This window comes from Anguilla rostrata, chromosome 17 (genome assembly GCF_018555375.3).
Source record: "Anguilla rostrata isolate EN2019 chromosome 17, ASM1855537v3, whole genome shotgun sequence".
In the NCBI taxonomy this organism is placed as follows: Eukaryota; Metazoa; Chordata; class Actinopteri; order Anguilliformes; family Anguillidae; genus Anguilla; species Anguilla rostrata.
In genome coordinates this window covers 1,778,556-1,804,828 of record NC_057949.1, presented here as the reverse complement: position 1 = coordinate 1,804,828, position 26,273 = coordinate 1,778,556, and the positions used below count along the sequence as shown (strand labels likewise).

Sequence of the window (26,273 nt, the reverse complement as noted above, 5' to 3'; positions counted from 1 at the left end):
CCCTGCCTCCCATAGCTGCACACAGATGGTGCTGATATGAAGAGTGATGTGGCCAGAACTCAGGTACCCCATGTACGTCACTAAAACACAAATACTTTCTACTTGTAACATGTAAATGGTTCTCCTACCACTTCTGTGCAGGCAAGCTAGGTTGGAAGAGCACATTCACTGGATGCACAAAACCAATAAAAACCTTTTCTTTTCCAAAAACGAAGGGAGCTACGAGAAATGGTTGCATTTCTGGAGGCCTACAGGCACTGCACTACTACAATAACCCCAACATTATTTTTATTAGAGACCATTTTCGTGAGGAGGAGCACCAACTATCAACAACAACAATGTGGCTTTGCTAAAAAGCTAGCACTGCTGCATGGTGCAGTGCCCCCCTCTCTTCACCTCCCTCCCAACCATTGCTGCAAGCGACACTCCTGCTTGAGACAGAACAGACGGGTGATGGATCGGTAAGTAGGTTGACCATTAGCTAGCGATAATTAAATAGCTTTCAAATTTAGATATGAGGAATCAAAGCCTTTCTTAATTTGGGTGTGATGTCCGGAGTTTGAGACCGCTGTTGAGTCTAATGTTAGCGTACAGTACCTCAGTGTTACAATGTTATTATACATTGAATGATCGATGGTAAAGCCTAGCTTAGGTTGCTTTCTTTCGTGTTGTTTGGTAGTGTAATGTTACTGCATGGGACAACCTGCTATAACCTAGCAAGGAGGAATGGTTCACATGCAGTGTGAGGTGCCTCACAGATATGAATATTAATGTCCTTATCTGCTGAACAGGTCACAATAATCAAATAGTGTTTATTACAATTTAATGGTTATAATTGGGTTAAAACAACTTGAAAGAAATATTAAGAAGACAATCAATTGTCACGTCTGGGGAATATAAGCACAGTTTGAATCCAGACTCCTGGACTGTGAATAGTGAGGGACGATGGCGCAGGACTAACCCGCAGACGTGCGATCTTTGTTCCACATCATGCCGACGTTCTGGCCCAGGCTCTGGCACAAGGTGACGGCCATAGCACCCACATTCCCATACTGTAACACACACACAGGTAGCGCCCACATTCCCATACTGAAACACACACACAAGGTAGCACCCACATTCCCATACTGTAACACACACACAAGGTAGCACCCACATTCCCATACTGAAACACACACACAAGCTGAGGACCATAGCACCCACATTCCCATACTGTAACACACACACAAGGTAGCACCCACATTCCCATACTGTAACACACACACAGGTAGCGCCCACATTCCCATACTGTAACACACACACAAGGTAGCACCCACATTCCCATACTGAAACACACACACAAGGTAGCACCCACATTCCCATACTGAAACACACACACAAGGTAGCACCCACATTCCCATACTGTAACACACACACAAGGTAGCGCCTACATTCCCATACTGAAACACACACACAAGCTGAGGACCATAGCACCCACATTCCCATACTGAAACACACACACAAGGTAGCACCCACATCCCCATACTGAAACACACACACAAGGTAGCACCCACATTCCCATACTGAAACACACACACAAGGTAGCACCCACATCCCCATACTGAAACACACACACAAGGTAGCGCCCACATTCCCATACTGTAACACACACACAAGGTAGCACCCACATTCCCATACTGAAACACACACACAAGGTAGCGCCCACATTCCCATACTGAAACACACACACAAGGTAGCACCCACATTCCCATACTGAAACACACACACAAGGTAGCACCCACATTCCCATACTGAAACACACACACAAGATAGCGCCCACATTCCCATACTGAAACACACACACAAGTTAGCGCCCACATCCCCATACTGAAACACACACACAAGGTAGCGCCCACATTCCCATACTGAAACACACACACAAGCTGAGGACCATAGCACCCACATTCCCATACTGAAACACACACACAAGGTAGCACCCACATTCCCATACTGAAACACACACACAAGTTAGCGCCCACATCCCCATACTGAAACACACACACAAGGTAGCGCCCACATTCCCATACTGAAACACACACACAAGCTGAGGACCATAGCACCCACATTCCCATACTGAAACACACACACAAGATAGCGCCCACATTCCCATACTGTAACACACACACAAGGTAGCGCCCACATTCCCATACTGAAACACACACACAAGGTAGCACCCACATTCCCATACTGAAACACACACACAAGGTAGCACCCACATTCCCATACTGAAACACACACACAAGGTAGCACCCACATTCCCATACTGAAACACACACACAAGCTGAGGACCATAGCACCCACATTCCCATACTGAAACACACACACAAGATAGCGCCCACATTCCCATACTGAAACACACACACAAGGTAGCGCCCACATTCCCATACTGAAACACACACTCAAGATAGCGCCCACATTCCCATACTGTAACACACACACAAGTTAGCGCCCACATTCCCATACTGAAACACACACACAAGATAGCACCCACATTCCCATACTGAAACACACACACAAGATAGCACCCACATTCCCATACTGAAACACACACACAAGGTAGCACCCACATTCCCATACTGAAACACACACACAAGGTAGCACCCACATTCCCATACTGAAACACACACACAAGGTAGCGCCCACATTCCCATACTGAAACACACACACAAGGTAGCACCCACATTCCCATACTGAAACACACACACAAGATAGCGCCCACATTCCCATACTGTAACACACACACAGGTAGCGCCCACATTCCCATACTGTAACACACACACAAGGTAGCACCCACATTCCCATACTGAAACACACACACAAGGTAGCACCCACATTCCCATACTGAAACACACACACAAGGTAGCACCCACATTCCCATACTGAAACACACACACAAGGTAGCACCCACATTCCCATACTGAAACACACACACAAGCTGAGGACCATAGAACCCACATTCCCATACTGTAACACACACACAAGGTAGCACCCACATTCCCATACTGTAACACACACACAAGGTAGCGCCCACATTCCCATACTGTAACACACACACAAGGTAGCACCCACATTCCCATACTGAAACACACACACAAAGCTATAGAAGTCCCCAGGCACAGACCGGCAATTTTCTTCAGGAAAATGATAATTATTTTGCCATGACCTTATAATTTTTAAAATCTATATCTAATCATATTTTTAATTAAGGCTTTAAAATGACCTTTTACACTGTTATTATTTATTTTCATTAATGATTAGGATAAAGTCCAATTAAGAATCGTAAATGTAACCACAGCAATGCATTTGGTTGAACTACACTTATTTACTGAAGGCGTGGTAGGCCACCAAACCTGGACCTGGCACCCACCTCATTAACGCCCCCTCCTCGGGTCAGGGAGCAGACCCCTCCCATGTAGGCCGTCCCACTGCGACTGCTCCGGAAGGTGCGCCCCCTGGAGGAGAGATGAGGTGCTGCAGCAGGAGAACACTGACGCACTGACATCTCCAATTCTGGAAAGTCAGTGTGTGAGCTGATCTTTGTTCCAACCAATTAGTGTTCTGAATATTTACTTGAGTTACAAATCTTACAACACAAAACATTTTTGCGTATTACACCAAGGTCATGCGCACCAAAAGTTAGCCCATTCTTAAATTCTGAAGAACTTGATTCACAATCCCAAATTTTGCGAATTACATTTTGTGCTTGTCTTGAGACATCTGTAGTGAATTATTATTTTTGTTGTGACTGTAAAATGCATGTTTAATTTTTTAAATGATTATTTGCAGTTGTAGCTCATACCAAGAGTACCAGTTAATGGCATTAATGAGGATAGTTATGTAACTAAGAACAGAGTTGGCATGAAATTTCTCAGAACAAATTTGGGACAGGGCAGGGTGGGGCTGGGGCATGGCACAGCAGGGAGGGGCTGGGGTGGGGCGTAGGGCTGGGGGGTACCCACGATAAGAGGTGAACAGCGTCACTGTGCTCCTTGATGCTCTCCTTCCTGTACTTCATGAAGTCACGGAGGGTGAGCAAGGGGTCGTCACCCACGGAGACCATGTTTGCCGATGACCACGTTTCCATGGCAACCAGCACAATCCGGGTGTTCAGCTGTTCTTTATAGATCTAGAATCAGACAGCCCACAAGAATGCAAAGAAGGCAGTTAAATGAGTATGTTAAAATCACACATTTGTGTTAAATCTAAATAAATAAAGCTGGTATTTCAATATGGGTTACAGGTGGTGGCAAGGTGAAAGCTGAGTGGGCAAATTTACTGTTCCTGTTAATTCACTCATTCAGTTCATTCTGATGCATTTCAGCTCAACATAGAAATATTTTAAACAATCAACTGGAATAGACTTTCAAGAGTTGGTGACCAATTGTGTTAGCGTGTTAATCAGTCCATTGTCTAGTTTTATTACAGCAGAGGTGGAAAGTCCAGGGGTCAGAAAGTAAAAGTCCCGCCATGTGTTTCCTCTACCTGTTAACTCAGCCCAGCTGACTTCACTATTTAGTTCCACCTCCTGGCTGAAGGATTGTGCTAAATAAATCCAAGTGACTGGAAGAAACTACTGCGGAGGATGTTTTCTTTCTGAACCTGGATTTTCCATCTCTGTATTCCAGTGAACTCCTGTCCTGAAAACATCCACACATTAAGACTGACATTTGCTGGAAATAGTGCAGATCACTGCTTGGGCCCCATTGCACCTATACAATAAAGCTAACCTGTGAGACCCAACTGAAACAGCCTTCAGAATGCCTCCATGCAATGACTTTATTCAGCTTTCTAGTTCTGCCTGAGGTCCTGAGCAGAACAGAAACATCCATTACAGAAATGTTCTCCAAAGCAGACACCTGGTTGTAAACATCCATTACAGAAACGTTATCCAAAGCAGACACCGGGACATAAATATTCGATACAGGAACATTCTCCAAAACAGGCACCTGGTTGTAAACATCCGTTACAGAAACGTTCTCCAAAACAGACACCTGGACGTAAACATCTGTTACAGAAAGTGTGCACTGACCGCATCAGCCATGTTAACAACAGCCTTGGCGAAATTCCTGGTCTGGGACGTAGAGCTGCGCAGCTGCAAAAACTGCAAAGAGACGACAGCCAATGAGACGACCAGTGAAACTGACAGCCAATCTGACTGACAGCCAATGAGAAGTCAGTGAATGAAATACCACCAAAGAGACAGCAGCCAATGAGACAGACAGCCAATGAGACAGAGAGCCAATGAGACAGACAGCCTCTGAAAAACACCAGAAAAACACCAGAAATAAACATTTGGACCCCATAGCTACAGACTGTCTCATGTTAGCCTTAAGCGAAGAAACAGACATTAAACCAAAAAAAAGAGAGAAGTGCGAAACTGTTCCAACAGGCTGAATTCTTTCTGCCAAGTTTTGGGTACACTCAGGTTTAAAAGGCAATGTTGATGGGTTGGTGTAACGCATGACTTAATGGTGCTAAGTAATCATCTTCACCCATGTCACTGTATTTCCTGCTGACAGGAGGCCCTTTGTAGAGAATGTTTTCCATTTCCATCAACTGATCCTGAGTTGACTGACTTCCGTGTGATAATGTACAGCCACTGACTGCAGACACTGGTAAACTCACAAGCTGCAGTTTAGGGCATACTGGCAGAACACAGTGACCCAGCACCCTAAAGAAGTAAACTTACACTGGTGTGTACATTTTCTGTTCACTCCCCGCAGTTCACTTTGCCCTAAAATGGGCTCCAGTTAACACTATCTATTCGACAATCACTCACCAGTTCATGGTCATTCACCACCATCAGCTCAATGTACTTAGTCTCACTCTGGACTGTGTTCTGGCTCCAGCGGACCTGCAGGGGGCGACAGAGAGAGGGCTTTAAGTTCATATTGTACCTACATCGCAACTGTTTCTCAATAACAATTAATAATACAGGTAATCTGTCAATTTCAAATAAAAAATTTATTGGAGAACAGTATAAATTTTTTAGTTTGTTACATGATTCTTGCTGAAAAAAGCCACTTGAATTTCAGCGCAACATATTTTCATTATTTAGAAAAATAGGACTACTAAAAATAGAGCTTTGTGTTCTGATATCCCAAGTGGTGCTATACTTGAACAAAGGATAGGAATGCTTGCACATTTTAGAATTCACACTTTGTTGTTTTGTGTTCATTTATTGTATAAGTCATCTTTCCTGGCAATTCTACATGTAATTTTCATCTTTGTTCTTGCTCAAATAGTTTTTTTTATAATGTTGTACAAGAGAAACAAAGCATGATCATGCCAGGAATTAAATCTGTGTAAAACTAAGTTTAGTTTTTGCCAGTCTTAAATCTAGAAGCAAAAGGGGTATTAGTTAACACTGTATGGGATGTGTGCATGAAGGCTTAGTTTTAAATTGCACATCACCATGATGGGCTGTGCATTGAATGCAAACATCAGAACAGAGTGGTGTGCTCCGGTCCCACACCAAAGCCAAGGGGTTAAATACACTGAAACTCCTTAACTTCACAGCACAGAGTGCTTTATTCAGCTCATACCGTGGCTACTTGCAAGAGAAACGTGGAAACATGGTCATCAGAAAACATGGCAGGGGGTGGAAACCCCGCCCGCGTGTGGGACTCTTATGGCTCACCACCCTCCAGACCATCCCACAGACCACCCTACAGACCAACCCACAGACCACCCTCTAGACCAACCCATAGACCACCCTACAGACCAACACACAGAACACCCTCCAGACCACCCCACAGACCACCCTACAGAACACCCTACAGACCAACCCAGAGACTGCCCTACAAACCAACCACAGACCACCCTCTAGACCAACCCACAGACCACCCTACAGACCAACCCACAGAACACCCTCCAGACCACTCCACAGACCACCATACAGAATACCCTAGAGACCACCCCACAGACCACCCTCCAGACCACCCCACAGACCACCCTCCAGACCACCCCATAGACCACCTTCCAGACCACCCCACAGATTACCCTACAGAACACCCCACAGACCACCCTCCAGATGACCCCACAGACCACAGCACAGACCACCTCCAGACCACAGCACAAACCACCCCACAGACCACTTTCCAGACCACCCTACAGACCATCCCATAGACCATCCTACAGACCAACCTACAGATCACCCCACAGACCATCCTCCAGACCACCCCACAGCCCACTCTCCAGATCACCCTAAAGACCACACCACAGACCACCCTACAGAACACCCTCCAGACCACCCAACAGACCCAAAATATTTTATTAGGAAGTAAACAACATGATTATTAGTACAGACATATGCCAGAGATGGGCAGAATCTCTAATACATGTATTTGAAATTATGCATTTGCATGCATGTATTTCACATGCAACACAGGCTGTCTGTTCCTTCTGTGTCACTTGCAAAGCAATCTAAATCTGCTGCATGTAGACTGTCATTCACAGACACCTTTATTTGGGATGCATTGTGTATTTTGAAACAGTATGGATATGTTGCAGTGTGTTTTGCCCATCCCTGGTAAGGCATGCTGTATTACACTTGAAGGACATGCAGTAAGGCGCAGGGCACTGGCTCATTCTGACTGGAGGAGACAGACCCCACCTGTCTCCTGGATCGTCTCAGCCCCTCTGTGGCCGCAGTAGAGTTGTCCTGGAAGACCTGGCCACCCCTGTGACTGTGACTGCCAGGGTCATTGCTGTCCTGTGTGCAGGCTGAGGGAGAGACAGAGAGCTGCATATCAAAATGCATGCGCATCTCTCATCAGGGAAAAAAGCACTGAGAGAAGAGGGAGAGAAGAGTGAGGAAAGTGGGGGGGGGGGGGCAGGAGAATCCTGGGAAGGGAGGGGGGCAGGAGAAGGCTGGGGAGGGAGGGGGGGCAGGAGAAGGCTGGGGAGGGAGGGGGCAGGAGAATCCTGGGAGGGAGGGGGGCAGGAGAAGCCTGGGGAGGGGGGGGGCAGGAGAATCCTGGGAAGGGAGGGGGGCAGGAGAAGGCTGGGGAGGGAGGGGGGCAGGAGAAGGCTGGGGAGGGAGGGGGGGCAGGAGAAGGCTGGGGAGGGAGAGGGGGCAGGAGAAGGCTGGGGAGGGTGAGGGGGCAGGAGAAGGCTGGGGAGGGAGGGGGGCAGGAGAATCCTGGGGAGGGAGGGGGGGCAGGAGAAGGCTGGGGAGGGAGGGGGGCAGGAGAATCCTGGGGAGGGAGGGGGGCAGGAGAAGCCTGGGGAGGGAGGGGGGGCAGGAGAAGGCTGGAGAGGGAGGGGGGGCAGGAGAAGGCTGGGGAGGGAGGGGGGGCAGGAGAAGGCTAGGGAGGAGGGGGGGTGGGTAGCGGAGGTCCCCACCTGGACACGTCGGGCTCAGGGGCAGGCTGGGCATCTTGTGTACCACATGGGCATGCTGAGCCTGCGGGAGAGAGCACAAACCCTCCAACCAAGAACCGAGAACCACACGCAGCACAGAACACAGACCTCCACTCCTGCACTAAGCAAACCCCTCCCTTTCCACAGTCAAAAATATTGACAGTGTAGTATATTTCAAGCAGCAGAAAGATAACTTTGTTGGCCAAGCGGCAGAGGTCAAACAATCCCGTTTTATCTGGAAGCTCAGCACCATGACTGCTCTCCAAATTCCCCCCTTTTAATGCATTTATTGTAAAAAAATTGATCTCTATCACGAGTCACAGAGATTTAAACTTGTATTTTAATTGTTATCCTCCAGGGGTCACTGTAGGCTCTCAAACAACGCAGTCAAGAGACTAATAATACAACTGAATGGCTAATTGTGATGTTTAATCAACAATTAGTTGACCAAATATGGGGAGAGTGAAAGGAAGGATGGTGAAAAGTTTTATTTGCATCATAACATCTTTTTGATTCCTGTCTTCTGAAAACACTTGGCTAATGGAATTTCAACTTTAATCAAAGCCATTACAAAAGCAATGAGAAACAGTAACTACAGCAACCACATGATAAGCATGGAACAACTATATATATGACACAGTCACATGCATTAAGATGAGTCACATTGTTTTCTAGAACAATCTTGATTGCACGCATATTTAATTGTAGGGGGGACTTGCACATTATGGGACCTGCACTCCTTAATTTTCTGGGGAGTCCAGCTCATGACTTAGACAGACAGGAGGGGGCCCCAGTTCCCTGCACTCCAGCACAGCCCCCCATTCACTCTGCACATGCTCAGTAGGCACTGTACAGTTTAGAGGCTTTGTTAAAAGTGATTGGACCTGGAGACAATGCAGGGGGGCAGGTTTTCTGTGGCTGATGATTACTGATAACTAGGCCTGAATACTCCAAACCAACGTTCCAGGGACACTGACACACCTACTATCCCACAGTGGGAATATGAGGGACCCACACACACATGCGCACACACACACACACATACACACACACACATATGCACACATACACAAACACACACACGTGCACACACATAAACACACACATGCACACTAAAACACATGCACACGCACACACATATATACACAGACATGTACACGCACACATGCACACACACACGCACATGCATGCACACGCACACGCACACACATACAAAGACATGTACACACACACATGCACGTACACACACAAACATCTACTGTCCCACAGTGGGAATATGAGGGACCCACACACTCACACACACACACACACACGCATGCACACGCACACATACAGACATGTACACATACACACATGTACAAATACACAAACACACACACACACGCACACATATGCACACACACACACATACACATGCACACTCTCACACACACACACGAATGCACACACACACACACACACACACACACACATACACATGCACACCCAGACTCACCTGATCACTGCTATCCAGGGCTGGCTCAATTCCATAGGAAAACTGTCCATCTGAGAACATGCCACTGCATGAGAGAGAGAGAGAGGGGGGGGGGGGGCAGGGAGAGAGAGAGGGGGAGGGAAAGGGGGGGAACGGACAGAGAGAGGTGGAGGGAGAGGGGGATCAGAACGAGAAAGAGAGACGGAGAAGAGATGTATAGAATAGTGAAAAAGGAAGAGAGTTTCAAGAGTTCCAACTACAAAGTTGCCCACTGAATGGACTACACACGTGTAGTGCATCAAGACTCTGGCCCAGAGCGCCGCCCAGGTGGAGGTGTAGTGTAAGAACGGTCCGCTTACCTCAGGCCATGGCAGGTCGAGAGAGCCGCCCAAGACCCTGGCACACCGCGTACCCTCCCGTGGTAATAACAGTGTTCCCCTCCCTGCAAAAAAACACAGACAGCACGGCCTGCACCTGAGCAGAGTACTGCCTTACTGAGCACCAAAACACAACGCTCACTCTCAAACAGACACCACAGCCTGAAACTGAGCACCATGCCACTTAACTGAACACTAAAACACAGCGCTCACTCTCAAACAGACACCAAGGCCTGAAACTGAGCACCATGCTGCTTTACTGAACACCAAAATACAGCGCTCACTCTCAAACAGACACCACAGCCTGAAACTGAGCACAGTACTGCCTTACTGAGCACCAAAACACAGCGCTCTCTCTCAAACAGACACCACAGCCTGAAACTGAGCACCACACTACTTTACTGAACACCAAAACACAGCACTCACTCTCAAACAGACACCACAGCCTGAAACTGAGCACCATGCCACTTAACTGAACACTAAAACACAGCGCTCACTCTCAAACAGACACCACAGCCTGAAACTGAGCACCATGCTGCTTTACTGAACACAAAAATACAACACACTGTCAAACAGACACCAAGGCCAGAAACTGAGCACCATGTTGCTTTACTGAACACCAAAACACAGTGCTCACTCTCAAACAGACACCAAGGCCTGAAACTAAGCACCATGCTGCTTTACTGAACACTAAAACACAGCGCTCACTCTCAAACAGACACCACAGCCTGAAACTGAGCACCATCCTACTTTACTGAACACCAAAACACGACACACTCTTCTGGACAGGATAATTAACCACATACAATCAAGCCGCAAAACCTTAGTCACAACTCAGTCCTTAGTCACACACACAGCCCTCCCTCAAGGAACTTAATTACAACACAGGCCTTAATTACACACACACAGTCCTGTCTCACGACAACCTTAATCACAACACAGTCCTCAACCCCCTTTACTCTCTTAAACACTTAACATGTAACGCACTGTGCAACACATACTCCTGTCTCTGAGCACAAACTCTGAACACACAGACTGTTTCCACAGCTACTTCTATCATTGGGAGTGAGGTCTGCAGATCAAATCTGGCCTCCACTTCAGGAGCCTTCAGCACAAACAGACTCAGCAAGTCTGGAGCAGAAACAGAAAGATTTTAATAAAATGTGCAGCGCACTTCTTCAGTATCACTTATCCCATTCAGGAGAATTACTGTGGAAATGTAGAGCACTTATCTGCACAGAAAGAGTCAGAGACTTTTTACTGTATTACACAGTAAGTGAAGGTAAGCTAATTACAGCACAGGCACTTGATGGGGAAGAAAGGCCTTTGTGCACACACACACGTACACACGTGCACACACACACACGCATGCACACACACAAACACGTAAACACACACGCACACACACACACACGTGCACACACACACACGTGCACACACACATACACACACACCTACACACACACGCACACACACATACATTCGCGCACACACACACATGTACACACACACATACACACACACACACATGTACACATACACACCCACACACACGCACACAAACACACATTCATACGCATGCTTGTACACATACACACTCATGCACACACACACACACACATACACAAGCACACACTGCTTAAAATGCTATTTGGTATTGAAGGTGCAGCACTGCAATCTTTCAGCAGTTCCCCTGCAGACGTGCTCTATGGAGGGTGGGGGGTGGGGAGGTGGTGGTGGGATCGGGGGGTTGGGGCGGGGGTCAGGGTAAAACTATACCCCTTAGAGATAAGGATAATGTTGCATGTGTGCATGTCAGTGAGTAGTCTGTCTGCCTGGATACGTTTGTGTGGGCTCCCTAGAGACTGCAGATGTTACATAATCTCTCTGCATTCCGAGCTCAGATCAACTCTCTCTATGACAAAAAGTGTTCAGGGACTGTCTACAAAGACACAACCCAGCTAGGTCAATCAAGAGAGTGTCTACAAATGCACATTTTTGTTACTTCACTGAGAAGCACAAGAAAGGAATTAAACTATTATATTGATAAATAAACAGAGCTGAAGCATCTTTTTTCCTTTTAAAACTGATCAATTTCATAAGAGATGCCCTAACTAGAGCCCTAAATCCTAAATCCTCCATGTCCAATATATTTATGCATATTTTCTACAAGCTGTGTCTCTCCTAAATAATTTCCAGCATAAAATATTAGAAGAAGTTAGTAAAGATGTTTGTCATTTGTGCATCTTATGGAGACGAAACTGCTGCGCACACTTCCCTCGGCCCTCCAGCACTGTGTAGCACTGTGTATAACTGCACTGTGTACAACAAGTTAGCACAGTGTAGCACTGTGTAAAACAGTGTCAGCACTGTGTACAACAGCACTGTGTATAACAGAGTCAGCACTGTGTAGCACTGTGTATAACAGCACTGTACAACAGAGTCAGCACTATGTACAACAGCACTGTGTAAAACAGTGTCAGCACTGTGTATAACAGAGTCAGCACTGTGTAGCACTGTGTATAACAGCACTGTACAACAGTTAGCACTGTGTACAACAGCACTGTGTAAAACAGTGTCAGCACTGTACAACAGAGTCAGCACTGTATAGCACTGTGTACAACAGCACTGTGTAAAACAGAGTAAGTACTGTGTATAACAGATCAGCACTGTGTATAAGAGACACAGCACTGTGTATAACAGAGTCAGCACTGTGTATAACAGAGTCAGCACTGTGTATAACAGAGTCAACACTGTGTATAACAGAGTCAGCACTGAGTATAACAGAGGTTGCAGAGGGGAACTGCGTCACCATGACAACCAAAACCACATCTGCATGCCTCAGGTGAGACATGTCTGAAGGTGCACCTGCCCATGGTCACATGGTCACATGCTGTCATCCTCCTTAAGCAACTTGAGCATTCCAGCCTGGGGTGTCGAGATGCCCTGCCCTGCCCCCCCTCCCTACCTCTCTCCCTCTCAAATTCAAATTCAAATTCAAATTCAAAATGATTTATTGGCATGAAATACATTTGTACTTACTGCCAAAGCGTACACACAGAAACAGGAATAGGAATACAAACAACATGATATACAAACAACATTGTGATAACGACAACAATGCAATTAACAGTGTGGTAATGGCCACAGCGGGTAGGCTATAATAATAATAACAATAACAATAATAATAATAATAATAATGTAGAAAAAAGAAAATGGAAAAAAGACAGATAGAAATTAATAAATAATTAAAATAAATATATTTGTGGTGGTCAACCAGTGTCCCTCAGATTATGGCAGGCCGAGATGTACTTTGCTACTAGTGGAGCAGTTGGCCTTTCTCCTAGCAGGATTTGCATTTTTTTCTCATTTGTTTGGGAAAGGAAGTCCTTTATAATTAGAGAAAATTTGTTGAAGTAATGTGTCCTAATTTCTGAATATTTTTCACAATGTAGGAGAAAGTGCATCTCTGTTTCCACCTCTCCTGCCTTACAGTGACCACATATACGTTGTTCTTTTGGTAACCATGTATTCCGGTGTCTGCCTTTTTCAATTGCAAGTATGTGGTCACTGAGCCTGTACTTGGTCAGGATCTGCCTCTGCTTTGTATCTCTGACAGAGAAGAGATACTCAGCCAATTTGTAGTCTCTTTTTAGGGTCCGATAGCAATCTAGTTTGTTTTGTGTTTTGGCTACATTATCCCAATATTCCAGATAAGAGATTTTGGTCTGTTTCATTACTTGGTTTACTTTGATTTGTTGGTAAGCAGTGCTGGTATGAAGTTGGTCTGTGATTGTGTTAGTTGGGTTAATGGGTTAGTCAGCTTAATTACCAGCTGACTGAGGGGACTCTTTTCATGACTGAGCTCTTGGGCTTTCATTGCCTTAAATTGCAATGTGTCTTGAGGACTTGAATTGAGGTGCATCCAGAATTTTAATGCTCTTTTTTGGATGTGAATCATTAATGGATAATGGCCTAATTCTGCCCTGCATGTATTATTTGGTGTTTTCATTTGTACTTGTAGGATGTTTCTACAAAATTCTACATGCAGGTTCTCTATTGGATGCTTGTCCCATTTGGAATAGTTCTGCTGGCTGAGTGGACCCCATACCTCACTTCCATACAGTGCAATGGGCTGAATAACACTATCAAAGATTTTAAACCAGATTTTAATTGGTATAACAATTTTTTGAAGTTTTCTTTTTATAGCATAGAGTGCTCTTCGAGCTTTTTCTTTTAAAGCATTCACTGCCATGCTAAAGCTCTCTGATGCTGTCAGACCAAGGTAGGTATAATTTAGAGTGTGATCTAGGGTGGTGTTGCCTAGAAAAAACTGGAACCTATTTTCCTGACATCTGGCTTTTTTCTGGAAGACAATTATTTTTGTCTTTTTTAAGTTTACTGTCAGTGCCCAGTTCTGACAGAAATCCTCCACCAGAGCTAGGTTCTGCTGTAACCCTTCTTCAGTGGGAGAGAGCAGAACCAGGTCATCTGCGTAGAGTAAGAATTTTACTTCCATGTCATGTAGGAGGAGGCCCGGGGCTGTAGACTTTTCCAACTGCACCGCTAACTCATTGATGTAAATATTGAACAGTGTTGGACTCAGGCTACAGCCCTGCCTCACTCCCTGTTTTGGTGTGAAGAACGCTGTTCTTTGGTCGCCAATTTTCACTCCACATTTATTTTCTGAGTACATTGATTTAATTATATCATAAACTTTACCCCCTACACCACTTTGGAGAATTTTGTAGTATAATCTGTCATGCCAAATCGAGTCAAATGCTTTCTTGAAATTAATGAAGCATGCAAAGATTTTTCCATTTTTTGTTTTGTGGACGTGTTTATTTATTAGGGTGTGTAGGGTGTAAATATGATCGGTGGTACGATGATTTGGGAGAAATTCAATTTGACTTTTACTCAGGACATTGTGTTCATTAAGGAAGGTTACAATTCTTGAATTAATGATACTACAAAATACCTTCCCCAGATTACTGCTTACACAAATGCCTCTGTAATTATTGTGGTCTAATTTGTCTCCACTTCTATAAATTGGGGATATAAGCCCCCGGTTCCAAATGTCAGGAAAGCATCCTGAACTCAGTACTTGGTTGAACAATTTAAGCAGAGCTTCATGCATTTCTGGGGTGCTATTTTTGAGCATTTCATTTCTAATTCCATCAAGACCACATGATTTTCTTGATTTTAGAGACTGGAGCTTTTCGATCAGTTCTTTGTGGGAAATTGGTTTATCCAGTGGATTTTGATTATCCTTGATGGTTGATTCCAATTTGTTTAGGTGTTCATTAATCATAGTATGGTGTGTTTTTTGACTGATTTCACAGTATAGATTTTCAAAATATTGTTTCCAAATGGCTCCATCACTAATGGCTAATTCGTGAGGTTTTGCTGTCCTTAAATTATTCCACAAATCCCAAAACTGGTTTTGATTAACTGATTCTTCAATATCCTTCAGAGTTTTATTTATGTATTTTTGTTTTTTCTGTTTTAGGGTGTTTTTATATTCTTTAAGAGTTTGACCTTAAAGAATATAAATACCTGAGGCGTAAATCAGAGTTGTATGGTTGGTTATGTTTTTGGTTTGATCATTTTCTTAGGTTTTTTCGAATATTTTTGCATTCAATATCAAACCAATTTTAATTTTTGTTCAGCTTCCCTTTATTATGAACTTTTAGTTTAGCTTTATTTGCTGTTTTCTGGAAAATACAATTGATATTAGTAACAGCCAGATTTAAGCCATCTCTGTTATTTTGGTAAGGAGTATTGATGAACGTGTTAATAGAGTTAGTTAATTCAGCTGATCTCATTGCTTTTGTGAATTCATCTGTGCTTGTTTCAGCCCTAATCATACAGATTACAGGGCTGTGGGTATGAGTTTCTGGATTGTCCAAATCTTTTCAGAAACACACTGATTTGATTATGGTCTGAAAGGGGGGTTTGTTGCCTGACAGTGAATGCACTAAAGGAGGAAGGGTCCATGTCAGTGACAGCATAGTCCACAACACTAGTCCCAAGAGCTGAGCAGTATGTGAACCTTCCTAAAGAGTCCCCTCTGATCCTGCCATTAAGGACGTACAGGCCAAAGGCTTGACAGAGATGCACTAACTCCCTACCATTCTTATTTATTATATTGTCTGGGTTATTTCTTTTTGTAGTGGTTGGTATAATGAACAAAGGGGTGTTTCCAAGAACATGATTGTTTCCTTGGGGATCGATACAGTCGGGTTCTGTTCCTGTTCTGGTGTTAAGGTCACCACACAGTAGCACATTTCCCTGGGCCTGGAAATGGCATATTTCTGTATGCAGAGCGTTGAAGAATTCCTCATTATAATAGGGGGATTCATTTGGGGCAGCGTAAGGTGCACACAGGAATATATCTTTTTCCCAATCTGCAATTTCTTTGTTCAATTTTAACCATAAGTGGGATTGTTCTTTTTTGGTTACTGTGATGTATTTAGCCAGTTCCTCTTTGTACCACACCAGTATCCCTCCGGAGTCTCTGCCATGTTGCACTGTTTTTAATTTTATAGAGGGCACTATAATTTCGCCATAATCTGAGGGGCAGTGGGTGATGGTATCTTCTCGGCACCAAGTTTCAACAAAAATTAAAATGTCAGCATTAGAAATGTTTTTGAGGAATTCAGGGTCTGTGCTCTTCAGCCCAAACACAGAAGACCACAGACCCTGTATGTTCCAACAGCTTATACAGAATTAACTCATTTTAATCATTCACAGCATTTCAAGTGAAACAAAATACATAGCTGATAATAAATGTCATTTATGTCATTTTTTTACTTAGTATTTGTATAGTACACAGTATAACTGATTTATACTGTATACTCACATATTAGATTATATATATTCACATCACATATATATTCACAGATATGAATTCATATTAGTTCAGCAACCTATCACACAGCACACTGAGCAGGTGTTTGATCTCACCTAGCTCAGAAGGAGGGGCAGGTGGGACAGGGGCCATTGTAAGGGCTGCAGCGTAGCTGGGCTGGTGTTGGTGGGGGTGTGCTTTGGGGGGCGGGGGCCTTATGGGGGGCTGCGGGGTTCTGGGTGGGTGCAGGGTTTTGGAGTGATGACTGCTGCTGTCAGGCTGATGTGGGGCCCGAGGACGGTGACCGACGGCGTGGGGGGGCTGATGCCTGAGATGGGGTCTGTTGATGGTGGAGGGGGGGCTGGATGGATTGCGTCCCAGTGCCACGTCTTTTAGCGTTTTAGCAAAGACTTTGATAGGTACCAGGGGCCGATGGTGGGGTGGCGAGCCAGGTGCACATTGGGCAGTGCAGCGCAGCCTCTGGCGATCTCCGCATTAATGTTCTCTCTCTCTCTGTCTATCTGCATGTGGTATATGTGCATACAGACTGAGCATGTTCTCTCTCTCTCTGTCTATCTGCATGTGGTATGTGATTGCTACAGTCCTCAGTACTGAGCATGTGTCTCGTTCTCTCTCTCTGTCTATCTGCATGTGGTATATGTGCATACAGACTGAGCATGTTCTCTCTCTCTCTGTCTATCTGCATGTGGTATATGTGCATACAGACTGAGCATGTTCTCTCTCTCTCTGTCTATCTGCATGTGGTATATGTGCATACAGACTGAGCATGTTCTCTCTCTCTCTCTCTGTCTATCTGCATGTGGTATATGTGCATACAGACTGAGCGAGTGAGATTTGCCTGGAGATGGTGCATCGCGCCCGGCCAAATCCCAGTCACCCGGCTCCTCTCCTCCCTGCCTTTCAAATTTGCTCTTTATTCTTTTTTTCTAGCCTTATCCTCTCCTCCTCTCTCCTGTGCTGAATGACAGGACTGGGCCAAAATGGGCTGCCGGTTGCCAGGGGAACGAGCTCCTGATTGGCTGGGCGTGTGCGTGAGGGATGGGGAGAGTGGGCAGCGTTTGACTGCGGCAGGGCTCTTTACGAGCGCCAAACACGGGGTGATCTGCTGCCAGAAACTGCTGGGTATCCCCCAGAAACCGCTGGGTATCCCCCAGAAACCGCTGGGTATCCCCCAGAAACCGCTGGGTATCCCCCAGAAACCGCTGGGTATCCCCCAGAAACCGCTGGGTATCCCCCAGAAACCGCTGGGTATCCCCCAGAAACCGCTGGGTATCCCCCAGAAACCGCTGGGTATCCCCCAGAAACCGCTGGGTATCCTCACCAACCGCTGGGTATCCCCAGAAACCGCTGGGTATCCCCAGAAACCGCTGGGTATCCCCAGAAACCCTGGGTATCCCCAGAAACCGCTGGGTATCCCCAGAAACCGCTGGGTATCCTCCCAGAAACCGCTGGGTATCCCCAGAAACCGCTGGGTATCCCCAGAAACCGCTGGGTATCCCCAGAAACCGCTGGGTATCCCCCAGAAACCGCTGGGTATCCCCAGAAACCGCTGGGTATCCCCAGAAACCGCTGGGTATCCCCAGAAACCGCTGGGTATCCCCAGAAACCACTGGGTATCCCCAGAAACCGCTGGGTATCCCCAGAAACCGCTGGGTATCCCCCAACCGCTGGGTATCCCCAGAAAACCACTGGGTATCCCCAGAAACCACTGGGTATCCCCAGAAACCGCTGGGTATCCCCAGAAACCACTGGGTATCCCCAGAAACCACTGGGTATCCCCAGAAACCGCTGGGTATCCCCAGAAACCACTGGGTATCCCCAGAAACCGCTGGGTATCCCCAGAAACCGCTGGGTATCCCCCAGAAACCGCTGGGTATCCCTCAGAAACTGCTGGGTATCCCCCAGAAACCACTGGGTATCCCCCAGAAACCACTGGGTATACCCCAGAAACCACTGGGTATCCCCCAGAAACCGCTGGGTATCCCCCAGAAACCGCTGGGTATCCCCCAGAAACCACCCCTGCACAACGGATAAACCCCTCTTCACTGACTGACAGGGGGGAAACTGGGCAGGGCTCCAGGTGAGACGAACAGGAGGAGGAGTGAGGTCATTTCCTGTTTCATCTCAGCCGGTCCACCCCTTGGTTTAATCTGACCTCTAATCACCACAGAGCGCAGCTGAAACACACAATCTGCTTTCTATAGAGTAAAAGTGCCTAATTGCACTAGAAGATTTTAAGCCAATGATGTACAGCTCAGTCTGAGGTACCAAAGGTACAGAAGATGCAGACAGAGCGGGAGAAAGTGCTTTACCAGCTCCACAGAAAAATCAGAGGAACACTCTACTCACATGCTTAATTGCTTGATTCAAAGAGGACAATAAACTACTGCTATATAGGTGATATGCTTAGAAATCAGAAGAATACTGACTGAGAACCACTGAGAAATTGAATGTCAATGTCAATATGCTTTTTGTACTCAAGTAGAGAAGTTACATTACATTACAAGCATTTAGCAGATGCTCTTAACCAGAGCAACTTACACAACTTTTACATAGCATCCATTTATACAGCTGGATATATACTGAAGCAATGCAGGTACCATGGCAGTGTCCAAACTGGGAATTGAACCTGTGACTTGTAGGTTACAAGACCAGCTCCATACCCTTTATACTACACTGCCGAAGTTCTGTCCACCACAATCATGAGTACTCCCTCTAAATCAAAATCATAATTGTTTAATAGTTATACATGAAGAAATAAAGAAAAAACAGATATCAAGAAAAATATCAAGCCAATGTTATTGATTGCTGATCCTGAAACCAACAAAATTCTTATAGTACCCTCTACAAGAGGTTTTAGTATTGGTTTTGGACACCATGCTGCTGACCAGACCTGGGTCAAATACAAAATACGTATGTGTTAATACATATTTGAAGTATTTTCAAATACATTTACACAAGGTTATACTATGTATTTGATTTTTTTAAGTTCTTTTAATAGAAAATTAAATACTTTCACAAATAGTATTAAAAAAATACATTACATTACAGGCATTTAGCAGACGCTCTTATCCAGAGTGACTTACACAACTTTTACATAGCATTTTACATTGTATCCATACTGAAGCAATGCAGGTTAAGTACCTTGCTCAAGGGTACAACGGCAGTGTCCTTACCCGGGAATCGAACCTGCGACCTTTCTGTTACAAACCCAGTTCCTTACCCACTGTGCTACACTCCGTCCTAAAATACATTCCTTTAAATAAATATTTTCCTGGGAAACCTTTTAAAAATACATTAAATTAAATGTTATGTTGTTTTGTTCTACATAAGGACATTACCTTATACTACAGTGTTAGTGTACTCTGGACCTCTGGACAGAAATTACCGAGCCAGCAACAATGCATGCTTCATGCTGAAGGGGGTATCCCAGAGTTCTTTGCAAAATCTTTGAGAGTGGCCCTTGATGTGATGTCAGCGAACTATAATACTGAGGGCACTCCAGGAGAACTACTAGGGTCTAGGGGTTGAATTTGGATTATGGGCAAGGGGAGGTCTACGTTGACAATTTTAAACAACCCATGTGCTGCGTCTAACAGACAGTAGCCTAAATGCCCATACATGTCTTTGCATGGGGGGGATGGCAAACTCAGAATTCTTAATAAACTACTTGCCAGTTTATTTGTACCCATGCAATCTTTTTAAAGTTAGTGGTCTTTTACTGTATTTCCTCATTTTCTGTTGTCAGAGCATTCGACAGCCATATGTACAGTTCCACCTTTTCATTGTGTAAGGTTAGACACTGATAAAACAGAATCCAGCCGTGCATATTCACTACAAATTCACAATGGGAATCAGTACAATCGGATTGGGTCCGGCAGCAGTCACCTGATTCATTCTCATCAAAATACTGTCCTCTAATTAGACAAAATGCTCAACTTTCAGAGCTGAGGTTCTTGCATCTTCCAATGCTTTTCAAGTCTTTCAACAGCTTGGTGCAATTGCGCCTGTTGCACCACTGGCCTTATGTTGTTAATATATTTTCAAATAATTCCATTAGGCATATTTGAAAGTTATTGCAAATACAGGCAAGTGCTCCTTAAATGTATTTTCAAATATATTTTGTAATTTAAATACTCGGTATTAATGAATACTTTAAATATGTATTTGACCCAGGTCTGCTGCTGACTAAAGCCCCAAGGCCATTTGAATTCTAGCCAATCAGATGTGGATTTTCAGTGCCAGAACAGAACAAAACATAGATTAGATTAGATAGGAAATGCCAGCTTTCTCACTTCAGTTGCAAGGAAAAACAGACAGACCAGGTTTTAAGGAGTTGTGTCTTGGCTAGCAGGGTATTAGATGCACAAGTCATGCACTGTGTGTTTGCATTATCATCTGCAGATACTAAGAATTTTTTTCCATTTTGGGGTAAATTTTCCGTTAACATCTACAGTGTGTACACAGCATGTCAGCATCTATGCAATTGCCAAAACAATGATCAAACTTGTCTCTGCCGCACAGAAACATGCAAATACACACCTGCAGGCACGCACACACACACACACACACACACAAACACAAACATATACACACTCACATGCACACACACGCATGCAAAAACAAAAACACACCCACACACGCACAGAAACATACAGATAAACAAACACACACACATAAACACAAACATATACACACTCACATGCACACAGACACACATGCACACATCAATATGCACACAGAGGAAGTCTGAAGACAAAGAACACAACTGAGTAATTCCAACCTAAACTTAGCCCCGCCCACCCCACCGCCAAAGTTTTACCACAGTCTGTGAAGGCCTCCCTGTGCTGTCAAAGTGCCGCTCCACATAGTCAGAGGACAGGAGGTTACTGCACAGAGAAAACAAACACTGTGTTAAACAGGTCACTGCACAGAGACAACAAACACTGTGTTAGACAGGTTACTGCACAGAGAAAACAAACACTGTGTTAGACAGGTTACTACATAGAGAAAACAAACACTGTGTTAGACAGGTTATTGCACAGAGAAAACAAACACTGTGTTACACAGGTTAGTGCACAGAGAAAACAAACACTGTGTTACACAGGTTACTCCACAGAGAAAACAAACACTGTGTTACACAGGTTACTGCACAGAGAAACAAACACTGTGTTACACAGGTTACTGCACAGAGAACACAAACACTGTGTTAGACAGGTTACTGCACAGAGAAACAAACACTGTGTTACACGGGTTACTGCACAGAGAACACAAACACTGTGTTAGACAGGTTACTGCACAGAGAAAACAAACACTGTGTTAGACAGGTTACTAAACAGAGAACACAAACACTGTGTTACACAGGTTAGTGCACAGAGAAAACAAACACTGTGTTACACAGGTTACTCCACAGAGAAAACAAACACTGTGTTACACAGGTTACTGCACAGAGAAACAAACACTGTGTTACACAGGTTACTGCACAGAGAACACAAACACTGTGTTAGACAGGTTACTGCACAGAGAAACAAACACTGTGTTACACGGGTTACTGCACAGAGAACACAAACACTGTGTTAGACAGGTTACTGCACAGAGAAAACAAACACTGTGTTAGACAGGTTACTAAACAGAGAACACAAACACTGTGTAACACAGGTTACTGCACAGAGAAAACAAACACTGTGTTAGACAGGTTATTGCACAGAGAAAACAAACACTGCGTTAGACAGGTTAGTGCACAGAGAACACAAACACTGTGTTACACAGGTTACTCCACAGAGAAAACAAACACTGTGTTACACAGATTACTGCACAGAGAAAAACACTTTGTTACACAGGTTACTGCACAGCGAAAACAAACACTGTGTTAGACAGGTTACTGCACAGAGAAACAAGCACTGTGTTACACAGGTTACTGCACAGAGAACACAAACACTGTGTTAGACAGGTTACTGCACAGAGAAAACAAACACTGTGTTAGACAGGTTACTGCACAGAGAAAACAAACACTGTGTTACACAGGTTCCTGCACAGAGAAAACAAACAGGGTGTTAGACAGGAGGTCACTGTACAGAGAAAACAAACACTGTGTTACACAGGTTACTGCACAGAGAAAACAAACACTGTGTTAGACAGGTTACTGCACAGAGAAAACAAACACTGTGTTACACAGGTTCTCTGTTACTGCTGCTGCTTGATGTGTGTTCTCCCTGTGAGGCTCTGGGCTCGGGATGCTGTGATCACCATGGCGAGGGGCTCTGTGTTTAAGTGTCATATATAATGCAGCATCCGCACCACTTTCCCCCCTCTCGGGGTGAGGGGGAGAGGGGTACAGCTGCGCAGATCCAGCTGGGGGTGGGAGGCATTAGGCAGCCCTGTGCAAGCATGTGAGAGAGAGGGATTCCGGTTTATGAGAATGAAAACGCCTTACGATCTTCAGAGGCGTGATAGAAGGAAGCGTAAAAAAAAGCAGTATGCGCTAGGTGTGTATGTGTGTGTGTTTGTGTGTGTTTGCCTGTGTATGTGTATGTCTGTGTGTGCCTGTGTGAGTGTGTGCGCGTGTGTATGTGTGTGTGTTTGTGTGTACATGTGTATGTGTGTGTGTTTGTGTGTGTTTGCGTGTGTGTGTATGTGTGTCCATGCAATTCAGGTGCAATGAAAATTCTCCAAAGAATCCACACTCTATTTGCATACAGTAACTCCATAATTCAGGCAGCGCAATATTCCTGTTTGCCATCTTGGCCATGATGTCTCTGTTCCCTAAAAGCACCAGTCAAACTTTGCTCGTAATCCTCAATCAGACTCCAGTTACCAAAAAAAGGTACCCAGTAAAAACTAGGCTGGAGAGGAAAACTTTCTAATTCATAAGAAGAGAAACTAAGGAGAACACCGGATCTGGAGAGCTTAGTTACACTGAAGGACTTTCAATCGAGCTCCAGTCATGGAGGGCCATAGTGTCAGTGCATTTTCATGTTTCAGCACTCGACTGCTAAGCCTACAGAAAGTCATCACCTGGTTAAAGAGTCTGCATGCTTCGTTTATAGACCGAATTCAGATTGCAAAGAAAAAAACAATAATCCTGCAGACGCTACCGCCCTCCAGGACTAGAGTCAGGGATCCCAGGGACAGAGCGAGATGAACTCACTGATTTAGCTCCAGGTCCAGGATGAAGGTCTTCCCAAAGGCCTCCAGCTGGAAGCTGCTCTGGGCCAGATGTACAGGCTGGGGGAGGAAGCAGAGCAGAAGCACAAGAGAAGACATTAGAGGACGTATTCCACATGCTGTTCCCCTCACCTCACATTTATCTTCTTTCCATTAGTCATGTCTTATTCTTAATGTCACTTTCAATACTTCATTACATTACATTACATTACAGGCATTTGGCAGACGCTCTTATCCAGAGCGACGTACAACAAAGTGTATAACCATAACCAGGAACAAGTATGACGAAACCCCTAGAGAGAAGTACCGGTCCAAGTGCAGGGAACAACCACATAGTTCAACTTGGACCCTGAAGGTTAAACTGATTAACACTAACACAACGAGAACGGCAACAACGCAATCTATGGAAAAAATACAAGCAGTAGTTAAGACAGTTAATGCACCTAAGTCACCTACGAAACAGCTGCCTAGTTACAACCCTAAGCTTACAGTCATTTACAGGGGGTTAGGGAGGGATGGGGAGAGGTGCAGCCTGAAGAGGTGAGTCTTCAGTCGTCGTTTGAAATGGGTCAGTGTCTCAGCTGTTCTGACCTCCACAGGGAGGTCATTCCACCATCGTGGGGCCAGAACAGACAGGAGACGTGTTCTGGAAGTGCAGGTGCGAAGAGGGGGAGGTGCTAGGTGTCCTGAGGTAGCAGAACGGAGGGATCTGGCTGGCATGTAGGGTTTGAATATCTTGTGGAGGTATGCTGGGGCTGATCCCTTGACTGCCTGGTATGCTAGGACCAATGTTTTAAATTTGATGCGAGCTGTAACAGGCAGCCAGTGGAGGGTAGTAAGCAGGGGAGTGACGTGGGAGTGTCTGGGGAGGTTGAAGACCAGACGAGCCGCAGCATTCTGAATGAGTTGCAGGGGTCTGGTGGCAGATGCCGGTAGTCCAGCCAGAAGAGAGTTGCAGTAGTCCAGGCGGGATAGAACCATTGCTTGGACCAGGAGCTGGGTTGAGTAGGTGGTGAGAAAGGGGCGGATTCTGCGGATGTTATATAGGAAAAATCTGCATGCCCGGCTTACTGCTGCGATGTTCATCCCACAGCAAAGAACATTTACTGGGCTCTGCCCCAAATAATGATGTCACCCAGGTGTAACTCCTCAAAAACAAAAAACAATGGATTTACTGCTATTATATGGTATTCTCCAATTCAAAAAACCCTCCATTCCCCTGAATAGTGAGATTTGAACAGTTATATCCCAACTATCTCTTCAAATGGTCTTTTGCATTTGAGGAAAGGTTTAGTTTTGACACATGAAATATGAGTCAAATGAGGTTTTCTGAGTGTGAGACAGTACTCAGTGAAGAACTCTCCATGTTAGAATACATGCTGCAGAATCTGTTTGCTCAAAAGCAGGGTTTCATCCCTGGTTCCAAAACCCACTTGCTCTCGCTTTGATTTCAGATCAACATTGATGTGCTTCTCAGCTACCATTAAGAGAAGGAACTTGGCAGCAACAGTCCCTGTTGGGGACTTCTCTAAGCAGGACAAAACAGACTTATTAGAAGGTGGAGGTAGAGATGGGTGCTAATAGGATTGGAGTGTCAGTGCATAATAGGATTGGAGTGTCCCGCTTCCGGTTCCGGTGCGCCGTGGAAAGGCTGCACTGACAATGGCTCCGCAACCAACTCGTAGCTATTTGTTTACTATCTTGTTAATTATTATTTTATTTTTATGTATCTTTGCACATACTGCACTGTCGCTCATACAGTATGATCGACAAGCACTTTTGGGAGTTCGTTCGGCACTGGACACGAACTTTTTTTCAACTTACCGGAGTACGTGCTGCGACCCCTTTGTCCTGCTGCCGCCGTGTTTACCAATACGCCGACGAAGGAGAAAGAAAAGAGGCAAACGTGCCGGTATCCTATGCAGATCTCGGACGAGACACTGCAATCCGCCGTTACCGAGCATTTTACTGGCAAATGTTCAAT

At 45.1% G+C, this 26,273-nt stretch overlaps 1 protein-coding gene across 4 annotated transcripts in view; it reads right to left on the bottom strand.

Moving 5' to 3' along the window:
• LOC135243255 (disintegrin and metalloproteinase domain-containing protein 11-like) overlaps positions 1–26,273 on the bottom strand; it is a 73,382-nt gene that overhangs the window by 32,033 nt on the left and 15,076 nt on the right. For all 4 annotated transcript variants that reach the window (XM_064314944.1, XM_064314943.1, XM_064314947.1 and 1 more), the window contains exons 3-13: positions 24,273–24,349; positions 21,948–22,014; positions 10,237–10,319; positions 9,899–9,962; positions 8,386–8,446; positions 7,655–7,764; positions 5,819–5,893; positions 5,069–5,140; positions 3,999–4,165; positions 3,407–3,491; positions 962–1,052 (exon numbers count right to left, since the gene is read on the bottom strand). In XM_064314944.1, coding sequence (XP_064171014.1) covers positions 962–1,052; positions 3,407–3,491; positions 3,999–4,165; positions 5,069–5,140; positions 5,819–5,893; positions 7,655–7,764; positions 8,386–8,446; positions 9,899–9,962; positions 10,237–10,319; positions 21,948–22,014; positions 24,273–24,349 — 952 coding nt within the window. The remainder of the gene's footprint in view (positions 1–961; positions 1,053–3,406; positions 3,492–3,998; positions 4,166–5,068; positions 5,141–5,818; positions 5,894–7,654; positions 7,765–8,385; positions 8,447–9,898; positions 9,963–10,236; positions 10,320–21,947; positions 22,015–24,272; positions 24,350–26,273) is intronic.